The 12,802-nt window shown below is 36.6% G+C and overlaps 1 protein-coding gene across 1 annotated transcript; it reads right to left on the bottom strand.

Moving 5' to 3' along the window:
* Positions 1–1,507: 1,507 nt before the first annotated feature.
* On the bottom strand, positions 1,508–11,208 carry LOC141336484 (periodic tryptophan protein 2 homolog). Its single transcript, XM_073842134.1, has 21 exons — positions 11,087–11,208; positions 10,812–10,924; positions 10,571–10,665; positions 9,446–9,545; positions 9,207–9,350; positions 8,009–8,144; positions 7,636–7,904; positions 7,338–7,481; positions 6,926–6,996; positions 6,704–6,840; positions 6,483–6,631; positions 5,802–5,949; positions 5,373–5,523; positions 5,079–5,259; positions 4,323–4,470; positions 3,817–3,925; positions 3,626–3,691; positions 3,263–3,481; positions 3,026–3,176; positions 1,950–2,024; positions 1,508–1,863 (listed from the first exon to the last, which is right to left on the bottom strand). The coding sequence occupies exons 1-21, from the start codon at positions 11,102–11,104 to the stop codon at positions 1,692–1,694; spliced, it is 2,796 nt and encodes a 931-aa protein (XP_073698235.1). The 5' UTR covers positions 11,105–11,208; the 3' UTR covers positions 1,508–1,691.
* Positions 11,209–12,802: the final 1,594 nt, after the last annotated feature.

Genomic DNA, 12,802 nt, shown 5'->3' with positions numbered 1-12,802 from the left:
TTAAATCACCACTGACTCTTGGAAAAGATGGGTTTAGCGGACTTTTATCCCATACTACACACAGCACATTCACACACATCTACACAAGCCCACAAACATCCTTCTCTTGAACCCTTTGCTTAAGAACACAAACTTTCAAATGCATTGTTTGGTTTGCTTCCATTATGGACTTTGAACTAAAAAGGACTTCTGGATAAGCATTTTGTCTGAATATTGACCAACATTATTTTGATCTCTAGTCATTTATCTTTGAAGACTCGTAAATTCTTCTATCTGTTCTGAAAAAAGATGATTGTGATCTAATGATTGCTCATATGATGATTATGTCATAAGATAATTTTTTTTTGTTCTTGTAATTGATTTTGCACTTTGATATGCTTTGAATAAGCAAGCTATAGGAAAAAAAGAAACAAGTCCCCATTTTGAGTTAAATTAAAAAAGAAATTTTTCAATTGTAAAAGTGAGCTTATTTTGTATTTGTATATTTGTATTGTTCTGTGAAGCGTGATTGGGGTTACAGGCCTATCTAGAATCACTACGTCACACACCTCAATGTATCGTCACGAGCCACAGGGATTAATTTGGTTCTGTCTGTTTTTTTACTCTCAAAATTTGGTATGACTAACAGACTGCAAAGGTTTGAGTTAAAAAATTTTGTTTGTGTACTACTGAAGAAACAAACTCGCCTAAATCTTGGATGCCTGGAGGTAAGCAGATAAACATCAAATTTTGAACTATCCCTTTAACACTTAAAATCATAAAGAGATTAACTGATTCCATAGTATTCACAGTAACTCATAGTATGGTTTGGGGGTTAGCGGTTTATTCTCTGTGCCTAGTGGCACAACTTACCCTACTCTTCCCTAACTGTGCAGCCCTTATAAAAGACTAATGTAAAAAAAAACACTGATAGAGACTTCACCATCAGCAGTCCTCATGAATGTGGAATGGTTGTGGAAAGGATTGATGTTTCAAGCACTATACTGTTACACCGAAAATTTTAAGCATACATTATGGAAACAATACTGTGCATACAATTCTATGCAAATGTTATGGTCAGTCTGCCATCACAGCTACAGCCAAATGGGACATAAATAATTTGGGAGACACTGTGCTCATTATTAGGCATGTAAAGAAGCTGCGGTGGCCTATTCATATTTGAAAACAATCCAACAAAACAAACCCTGTGAACACTCTTTCTATATTTCAATCAACAGTTTCTCTATAATAAGACAAAAATCGTTTCTTTCTATATACGCTTATTTCCACCACAATTAAAAACAGAGATAAAACAAAAAATAATAAAATGGTAATTGCAAGTTTTCAAAACTGAGACATTTTCCTTGCAATTATAAACTAAAACAGAACTAACCGTGTCAGAATTGCCAGGACAAAAAGTCAGAATTTTCAAACATGCTGCAATTACCTTATTTGTTTTTTCACTCCGCGGCAGAAACTAGCTTCCACATCATTCATCAAACAAGAATAAAAAAGTATCAACAACACGTTTATCAATAGTTGAGCCAATGTTTATTTGTTACATATAAAAATCTAAACTGTTTCATATCATGTTTTACAAGTTTGTAAATGCTGTCTGTCCATGTTTACACTGACAAAATACATAAATCTGCACAATAACTGCTTGTCCAAGCCCTAAAGTGGCTGTTATGTTTCAGTTGAAGTGTTCATGATCAGTTTTCCACAATTAAAGACTCATCCGATATATTCTCCTCATCACCTCCAGAATCCATTGCCTCCTCCTCCTCCTCTTCATCACTAAGGGATTCTGCTGCTGCTCTTTTCATCCCTCTCTGTTTAGACAGCGCAGCGGCGTAACGAATGTTGTAAATGTTCCAGTCACAACTAGGAAGAAAGCAAAAGTTATATTTAAACTTGACCCATAAAGAAAAACTAACATTGCTTTCTTTATAGAATTATGTAAAGCTTACAGTTTGGACAGATCATCACTGTGTCTTTGGATGCTCTTCAGCAGCTGCTGTACAGTAGGCAATACAGCTCCAGATCTGAAAATGAGACACATTAACAGTCTAACAGTGCTCAACAACAGTTAAAACACTGCAAAATAGGGCATGAACCATTTCTCCTCACATTTCTGCATGGGAAAAAAACTAAAATAACAAATTTATTCAAACATTCCTCTGAACGCAAACAAGGCGCAGCGCATTCATGTTATACATCAGCAGCACCACACATATACGTTTAAGTATTGTTGAATAAAGCTGTTATTTTAGTTTTTCTGCGCACAAAAAGCATTCTCGTAGCTTTATAAAATTACGGTTGAACCACTGATATCACACGGACTACTTTGTCAATGTTTTTGGTACATTTCTGGACCTTGAACATGGTAGGACCCTTGCTGTCTATGGAAGGCCAGAGAGCTCTCAGATTTCATCAAAAGCATCTTTTGGCGCTTTTCCACTACACAGTACCAGCTCGCCTCGGCTCTGTTTGGTTTTCCACTGTGTAAAAATTGTACCTGTACCGGCTTCCAGGTACTTTTTTTCGTACCACCTCCGGCGAGGTTCCAAGCGAGCTGAGGCGAGCTAAGGCGATACTAAAATGTGACGTGAAAACACAGCAGACTGCTGTTTGGCCAGAGATTGCGTGACATATCCAATCCATTACATATTATGGCAACTCGGAAGAATACGCCGTGGTCAAACGAGGAGGTGCAGACAGCGGGTGTGTGTCGCGTAGAAGATTACATCACGGCAGTTTCTTGCAGCGTCGCTATGACAACCAGGTACAACTTTTACACAGTGGAAAACCAAACCGAGTCGAGCTGGTACTGTGTAGTGGAAAAGCGCCATTAATGTGTGTTCTGACGAACGAAGGTCTTACAGGTTTGGAACGACATGAGGGTGAGTAATGACAGAATTTCCATTTTTTGGTGAACTATCCCTTTAAGTGCAAAAATGGGCAATTTAAAGACAGCAAATATAGTATAATTTCAATAACTCAAAACTATTGTACACTCATTCTGAAAAAAAGTTATGGTGCTGACCGGTTCTTGAGCTTTTGTCCATGTAAGGTAAGCAGACACTGCGCCCAGCTGAGGTAGAACTGTAGGTGGTTGGACTTTTCCAATGTTGAGGCCACAAAGTTCAGAAGCTTATCCACATACACATCTGGCAGTGAGCTACATATAACTGTAACTGAAATATCAAACAATAACATGAAAGGAATGACAACAAAATTATGTATTTTGAATATGTATTGACAAGTTTAGGAGGGAACATACTTTGGTCATAAGGAACTGCCTCCAGAACCTCTTTTATGAGTGGCATTTCATTTAGCCGAAAAGACAGCAAAATGGCCGATGCCCACTCTTTTTTCTTCACCTGGTGCCGTATGCTTGCCGGCGTGACATCCATGTCTAGATCATAGGGGTCAAACACCAGCGAGGCATCAAGAGAGTAGACCAACAACCCTTCAGTGGAAGTTGCCGCCCAACTGCGTCCTGAATGGAGAAGTAGGCCAAAACATCATCATTCCGCTCCGTATTGAATGAAAATATTAGGAAGTCTGGATAAACATGATTCAGAATAGTTCAATATACTGAAATCTCTATCAGTGTGTTGTGCTGTAAAGACAAAAACTCTACCAGTAGGAGAAAAGCGGAGAGAGCTAACACGGATCTCTGGTTTGAAGTGTCTGGAGCTCATATCACCTTATAGATGAGGAGAGACAGGCATGAGAGTTGCATCCAAAAGCCAGTATACATTAGCTAATAATTCATTCAATTCTTTTAAAAACAAAATGCTCAGCTATACTGATTGGCAGATGTGGACTCACCTCTCTTGACTCCAGGAAGACTGAGCTCCACTCCGTCTCCATCCCCTGCGCCTTCATCCACTAAAGAGAGACTACCAAACTCAGTCATCTTACGCCTGTCAAGGAACTCCTGAAAAAAGAACATGGCAGAATTACTTAAGCTAGAGTTTTCTCATTTTTATGTTTCCTTAGGTGCACGTACAATGTTAGTAGGATTTAGATGTTGATTTGTGTTACCTCTTTATCGTAATAAAAACTCAAATTACTAAATCAGTCATTTAGGAAGCTTGGTTTCAGTAAAAGCTAAAGTTTTTGGACTAATGAGGATGTTGTGAGTTCTGAAATGTATAGTATGTTTCTATTATATGTCACATAATGAGTTCATAACCCTTTTAATAAGTAAATAATTAGAATATGCTATGAAGAAATAGTCTTAACATTATCAAAATGGTAAGTTTTGCGTTATAGATTTTTTATGTCTGCAGTGAATACAAACAAATAAGTTTGCTTAATATGAGTGTATGTACCTCCATTGCGTCCAGAGAGAGGTTACAGGAGATCTCAAATTTCTTCATCAGAACTTGTTCCTTGATGTTATAAATGCACACAAACTTTGACTGCCCACCTGCAAGGATTGATTCACCATCTGCTGAGTAGCACAAGGAGGTGAAGGACCTACAAATCAGTTGGAGGAAATAAGTGATTAATGTCGGTTTCATACACATCTAGGTTCAGTAGGGTAAATTAGGCTTACTGGAAGTAACGTAAAAAGTTTAGGGTCAGTACATTTTTTCTTTCTTTCTCTTTGAAAGAAATTAATATTTTAATTCAGCAAGGATGGGTTAAACTGACAAAAAGTGATAGTAAAGACTTATTGTTAGAAAAGATTTCTATTTTTAATAAATGCTGTTCTTCTTAACATCTTAATTATCAAAGAATCCTGAAAAAAATATTATAGGTTTCAAAAAAATATTAAGCAGCAAAACTGTTTCCAACACTGACAATAAAAGTAAGAACTCAGTATATTAGAATGATTTCTGACGAAAATTCAGCTTTGCACCTCAGAAATAAATGATATTTTAAAGTATATTAAAATAAATAAAAAAACTATTATTTTGAATTGCAATAATATTTCATAACATTACTTTTTTTCAGTATTTTTGATCAAATAAATGGAACTTTGATGAGCATAAGATACCTTTTTAAAAAACATACGTACACATCGTACAGATCCCAAACTTTTGAGCGGCAGTGTATATATAGCTATCTGTGCTGTAACTTACTTTCCCTTGGCAGACTGTTTAGCAGTGATCTTTTCAGTTTCTTTACGACCCATCTGCAGGTCATGACGCCCAGCAATAGAGCCAGCTTGTCCTCCACTCTGAGGGTTCCAGAATGTGATCTCACCATTCAGAGAGGCAACTGCCAACTCCTGACCATCAGGACGATATGCTACAGCAAGTCCTGAATAAAAACAGGTGCAAGACATCTTTAAATAACACATCCTTTTCTTTCCAAACCACCTGCTCCATTTCTCTCTAAACAGTTTTACATAAACGGTCACTTTGTGAACTTGCCATCAGAGGTGAGCCGCAAGGTCTCTTTGGTCTGCCAACTGTCCAGCATATCCCACAGACGGACTGTTTTGTCCCATGACGCACTGGCGAGCACAGACTTGACTGGACTGAAGCACAAACTGCTGACAGGACCCTCATGACCACTGAGCACCTGCTCCAACAGTAAAGATTGACAAAGAACTCAATTACATATCAACTTTAAGGCTCAGCAATGACAACTGCACTGTAATGATTATTCTTGGCTGAAATGGAAAATTATAGACCAACTGGGCCAAAAGCCAAACCTTAAGAAAATCCTAAATACTAAATCTACCTTTAAGTTCGCCAATAACTGTAATTTCTAGTATTCTGTTTATTGACAAAAAAAAAACAATTAAGTGCACTTGTCACATGATCAAAAACGAGGACATTAATTAGGTGGTATCTGACCTCTAGCAGTCGTCCAGTCTGCATGGACCATAGGAAGATCTCAAAAGAGTCCTGAGAACCTGCACACACCAAATCCCCACTACTATCCACTGCCAAAGAGGAGAACTGAGCCGGACGTGGAGACGTCATGGTACGGAAGTTCCGGTACCTGAGAATGAGAACAAAGTAAGAATAAAGATAGAACGGTGTTTAGCAATGCAAAATTTGCATACAAAACATTCACTTCAAGCTATATCTCTACAAGCATAAGTGTACAAGTAAAGAGAGCTATTAACTAGAGAAATTGGCAAATCATTTTTTGAGCAGCCTACTTTGACTCACAATGAATAGATTCAACACCTAATTTGTGAACATAGGCTGAATAACAAAACCAGGCTGACTTTTTTTTTTTTTATTAGTGATGAATAAAATAGACATTTTTTAAACATTTAAACTGAAACAAGTTTTCATTTGGACCAATACCAAACTTGAGAATACAATTTATTTAATAGTTAATTAAACAATCATATTTATCTTATTTATAGTAACATTTATATTTATACTTTTAGATTATATTTATAATATGGCATAGGAGAAGGACAAAAGAATATGGGCTGAAGTAATAAACATTACAGAGGAAACTCAAGCATGAAGTATTGTGCAACCATGAGTACATAGTTTAAAATGGATAACAGCTGATACCTGTGCAGGTCAAATGCTCTAACAGTGCCATCTAGTGAGGCGCTGACCACCACAAAGCCACTGGAGGTGAAGACAACATTGGTGACACTGCTGGAGTGTTCAGTGAACGTCACAAAACACAGTCCACTGTTGGTGTTCCACACTTTAACCTGGAAAGCAACAGTTTAACTATATCTCTCTTCTTTATTCCTTAGACAAAAACCTAGTGTTAGAACACTTACCTTCCCATCATCTCCTCCAGTAACAAGATACTGACCATCAGGTGAATAAGCCAAAGAGTTCATGTTGTTGAAGTGTCCCTGCTGTTTGAACACATAGGACTCACTCTGCCATTCCCAGACCAGCAGCTGGCCCAGACCTTTAATACAGGACAGAAACAAAGCATTACAGTAAGGGCAGCATGCTGTTGTGCTCTGTGGAACAAACCTAGTTGAGAACAATACCTGAGCAGCCAAAGCCAATCCAGTCACCAGTGGGATTCATAGCAATGGCAGAAATCCTCTGATCTGAAATACTAGATTCGATATTATGCTACATTACAATTCAATATTCAGCATGGAATAAAGCCACAGCAATGTAGTTACAAAAACTTGTTACTAAGACTGAAGATACATTAAATACACAATACTCTGCTTGTTAGGGCTAGGCAAAAATGTAGCAATCTTCATCTGAATGTTTTACAATTACAACTCCCAAGATCTTTCACTCTATATAAAAGACATAAAACCTCACAGGCTGCACACAATAACATACACTGTAAACAGTGAAGTCTGATTCACAAAAAAATAGCTTTGACTCCCAGCCCTGTTGGAGATTTTTGACAAATACAAGATTCACTGGAAATATGCGACAAACCTGAGTGAGTGAATGAGGTCAAATTCTGGCAGCTCATGCAGGTGGAATGCTCCAGATGCAAAACCTGTCACAAGGATGTGTGTTTTCTTGTGGAAAGCTGCAGCTGTCAACTTGTTGAAATCACCCTCCTTGTTAAAATAGTGTCTGCAGTAAAAGACAGCTTTTAAATTTAATTACAGAGACATAAGAGCGTTTGCCATGTTTCATAACAAGAATAATGATCTTGGTGTGAACAAGTCTTAAGAATAGTCCTATAGATAGAAGAAATAAGGATGGTTTCAGAGAGGAAAAAACTCACTTGCTGCTCTGTGAATAGCGGGCATTTTTGATGCCTTCCACTTGTTTGGGTGTATCTGCACTTCCTTTAATCACATCTCCTCTGGTCTCTTCATCTTCCCCTACAATATCTTCAACATCATCATTTTCATTTCCGTCTCTTTCTTCTCTCCCTTTTTTCTCCTCCTCCATCTTCTTTCTCTCAGAGTATTTTGGGCCCTTAACTAACTCCTCAAGCTTAGTGTCACTTTCCCATACACACAAAGTGCCATCCTGGCTCACTGTGTACATCTGTGAAAACAAAGGAAACAGCTTACAGGTGGCATATGTGAGCACAGGTATGTCATTACAGCAATGCAAAAACATTCACCCGAGCTACATAAATGTGTACGTACATCTAAGCTGTCCTTCTCAAAGAAACAGCCCACTATGATGTCCTTATGACCACCAAGCGAGTAGTAGATGAGATTCGCCCATCTTTCTGCTCCAAAGATCCAGGTTGTCATGTCCTTACTACCCACAGCAAAGCACCTAGTTATCAGCAGAGCGAGAGTTTAATCAGTCACATAGTAGTAAAAAATGGTCCGATAAATGTTTTAATTATTTCCATCTGCACTGTTTGCAGTTCATTAAATTTCAAACACATTACTACAGAAATTCACAGAAAAATCAGGGCTAAAGCATTATGTGGGAAATCAGTATTAAAAATGAACAAACACTGAACATGTGATTTGTTTATATTAATACATTAAACAAATTTTTATACATGCTCTATGAAGATCCCTAACAGGAACAGTTCAGGCCATCCAAGATGTACATTAGTTGTGTTTCTTCATTGGACACATTTGGAGAATTTAGCATTACAACACTTGCTCACTAATATATCCTCTGCAGTGAATGGGTGGCATCAGAATGAGTGTCCAAACGGCTGATAAAAACATCACAATAATCCACAAGCAATCCACATGGTCAATGAATTTACATCTTGTGAAGCTTAAGAAACATCCATCATTAAGACATTTTAACATTTAACCATTATTTCCAGTCATCTTATTATAACATTACTTTCTCCAGTGAAAAAGATGCCTCATCTTAATCAGGAAAGAAATATGCACAGATCAAGCACTGCTTACAAGGTACAACAGTTCTAAACAAATATGTGGTGGATTTTAATATGAGAGGAAAACACTGAAGGAAGCTTTATTATTTAAGATGAATTTATGATGGACTTGGCCATAAGCAACAATTTAAAGTTAAAACATCAAATGATGGATGCATTTTTTTTTTCAAACATACAGCTTTTTACTTTACAATCAGCTGGTTGGACTCTTGATGGTACCCGTTCACTGCAGAGGATCCAGTAAGTGATCTAAGGTTAAATTTTTCCAAATGTGTCCAATGAAGAAACAAAGCTCATCTACATCTTGGACAGCCTGAGGGTGAATACATTTTCAGCAAATTTTCATTTTTGGCTGAGCTATTCCTTTAAGAGTCCAAGGAAGTCTAAAATTCACAGTATGCTGTTAAAAAAGAGAATGCTCTTTTTAGCAGCATTCATACATCAAATGATAGAGGAAAAAAGCTGTTACGCACTTGGAATCATCTGTCCAGTCGATACATGTTGTCTCGTCAAATGGTCCATAATAACTCTTGTCTAATGCAAATGCATTAAACTCTCGGTTTCTTCCAGGTGCATGATACATTAGAGCCACGTTTTCCTTTGTTATCACAAATTTCCTTTAAAAACAAAGAAACAAGACCAGGGAAAATGTAATAAGAGCTGTAATAAAATCATATTACAAAGATAATAAGTGCTGTGTGTAATAGCTGACCTTCCATCAGGGGAGAAGGACACGCTGTGAACAGGACTGTGGAAGTGATGATGGTGAAGTACTGCCCGAGTGACCAAACTGACCAGTATGGCTGCTCCATCTGAAACACATTTATTTAACAGTGTTAAATCTAAAACTCTCTCAGCAAAAAAAAAAAAAAAAAAAATAGCAATTTAAAAAGTGAGGTTCAAAAATCCACTTGTAAAATCTTTCTGTTTTCTCATTTATTGTCATTTATTATTTCATTATCTGTTTTCCTTTACAGATGAAAGTTGAATTAAAATATTAACATTAAATTCAAAATCTCCCATTAGCATTTACTTAAACAACATTTCAAAGCCACAAGTTTGTGAAAAAAACTGCGGACCCATGATATCCAGCATGTTCCAAAAAAAAAAGTCATCTTTATTGCTATATGCTGTATACAATACAGATTGTGTCAAAGCAATCTTCACAGTGATAAACAGGAAAATAGCAGAATTAATTATGGAAATTCATCAACGGAAACAGTTCAAATTTTGCTGTAAAGCAGCTCTAAAAACAACAGTGTCAATATTCAGTGTTAGCTTAATTAAGTTCAATAACAGTGCTGATGTTGCAAAAATTTGATTCAGCTATAAAGCAGCTTTACAGAAGACAGTAGTGCCATCATCTTAATACAGCAAAGTGTGCTTCACTGGAAGCAAGGAAATCTGATCTTCTGTACAAAGTTAAAATGGCATGTGTCACAAAGTTGACACAGAAAAGGTATGGGATCTGTAATATGAAATTGAATTTGCATTAGCAAAAATGAGACAAAAAGTGTGCACATTCAGCAGGCAAAAAAAGCTCAATGAGGGAGCTTAACCACAAAAAACAATCACATAAAATGATGCATTTATGTGCCTACTTTTTAATATTTTTATTGTCTGAAGAAGAGCCATATGGCCTGAAATGTCACTGTTGGTGAGAATTCATAATGAAAAATTACTCCACTTATCAACAATTATCATTTCTGTTGTTGTGATTAAGATTTTACATCACAACATTTAACTCTTTAAATTAGATTCAATTATTTTTAAAATGGTCTCCAAGTATTTATGACAGAAAAAAATATGCAATGGAGAATGGTGGACTTTTCCATACCTTCATCTATAAGTATGGCAAGATTCCCATCAGGAGAGATTCCCAAACAGCTGATGTTTTTTGTGGTGGACACTGGTAAGGTTTCTGATCTGTTACTGAAGAAATACAAAACACAACATTTCGTCAGTTAAAACAGTAAAATTTGCGAATGAGATTTTTAACTCAGTGAGCATTTTCAACGTACAAACGTAGTTAGCCTGGCAATTAAATCAGTGTTATTATGAAATGGCCTTATACTCACTTTTTCAGATCAAATACGGAGATGCGGTTGCCAACAGGACTAATGACAGAATTCCCATCTTTAGAGAAACAAAGGTTCCCATGGCGATAAAATGCCCCTAATAAGTTGGAAAACTAGAAGAAAACACGAACACGTTAAATTAAAATATTCACAAACAAACGATCAGGTTTATTTGCTTATATGATAACCAGCAGGTAAGGTCTCACATAAATGTCTAACAAAAAATACAATTATTCACGAGAATAGCATCAAAAGTAAAATAGTGTCTGTAGTACCTTGTATGCAAACTTCATGTTTTCTGAGATGCTATATTACAAAATATCCAATAACATCACAAATCCATCGTTCCACACGTGAACAATTCTAAATACATGAACGCACATGGGTTCAAAAACACTTCCGGGTCAATACCAAATTAAAAGCACCCAGCATCGGCACATAAAAATCTCCCCAAAGTTATTGCGAAAGGTATAAAATAAAAATATTGAAAAAATAAGTACAAACGGTGGACAAAAAAATAAAGATTCAATGTTTACATTGCATATGGAACATGAATTTCACTCCTAATTTTAATATATCATTTGTAGACGCTAAGTAACTACTTTTTTATTTATTAAAAAACGCGTATACACATATCTAACGCGATGCAACTTATTTTGCTATCTGACAACTAACTAACTAACTAACTAACTAACTAACTAACTAACTAACTAACTAACTAACTAACTAACTAAATAAATAAATAAAGAGTTTGCATGAAATTAAAAGTTACAGTCCAACATGTCCACCAGATGGTGTCGGCACGATACTGAAATCATTTCAACGCAAAACTCAAAACTCAAAAATAAAAATAAATGATCGATGAATTGACCTCCTTGCCATAAACCACGTCACTTCTTTCTTTCAGTTTGTGAATGTCTCTGATTAAAACGAATACTTTGGATAATATTAAATTCCTTTTACCTGAACCCTGTTCTGTTCTCCAAGAGAACGAGAGAAGTGACGTCAGCGTTTGATTAGCATATCTCCCTCTATATATTTCATGCTTGCGCATTGGCGCGCCACAGTACTGCAACGTTATTCAGCGTAAGACTTCAAACTCTAATCCGTCTACAAAGGTATGTATTTTAGAGCTACGCATATTTAATAATGCTGTTGGTACAGTGTTAACAATTGGTAAAAATGCAAACCGTTATATCACAATTTTTATTGAACGTGAAATCTTTTCCAAATAATACTGGGATACAAAGCATATGCCTTATTTGAAAATGCGGTGTGTTCAAACATCTTTAGAATGTTACAAATAGTAAAAACGAATAGGCAAATGTTGCTTTAAAGTCGATACCTTCAGGCGATCAAGGCGGTTAACCTATTTTCCTTTGTTAAGCCTCTTTGTGCTGCAAATGCATTAATAAGGATGTGACTCGTTATGTCACTTGGCACATTTGCTGCCTTGTATCAAAAGCACAGTTGGCTAATGTGTTATAACGTGTGATTGGTGAAGAGGGCGTTGAAAGAAACGGCAGCATTGTGTGCTGAGAGTGATAAAGCAGTCAGTACAGGGCGGTGGTTTTCCTGAATGCAATCACATTCTGCAAAAGGCAGCCTTGAATGGTTTGCCTGACCGTGCACTCGAAAGAAATGGAATCATGAGCAAAAGTATGTAGGATTTTTAGTATAGAAAAAATACAACTAAAAGAAAAACACAAATACTGTCGCGTTTAATTATTCATATTGTAACCTCAGCGTGGGAACTGCTATTGTTATGTAAATATTCAATTTTTGCTGCCTCAGACGCCATTCAGAAAGGGTGCGGTTTTGTTCAGTTCTGTGTGGCAGTGTCATGAACATCAGCGGGATGTGATGCAAATCTTCTCTAAATGAACAATAGATTTCTAGAGCCTCGGGTGTTTTAGAGGAGCAACCCTCGCTATTGCATAAATGCTTTTGCAGACAAAAAAGAGGGAAAAGAAATGACATTTGTATTCTCT

Source organism: Garra rufa, chromosome 6, assembly GCF_049309525.1.
Source record: "Garra rufa chromosome 6, GarRuf1.0, whole genome shotgun sequence".
Taxonomy (NCBI): domain Eukaryota; kingdom Metazoa; phylum Chordata; class Actinopteri; order Cypriniformes; family Cyprinidae; genus Garra; species Garra rufa.
The sequence above is the reverse complement of the archived record's forward strand: the minus strand, read 5'-3'. Positions and strand labels throughout refer to the sequence as shown.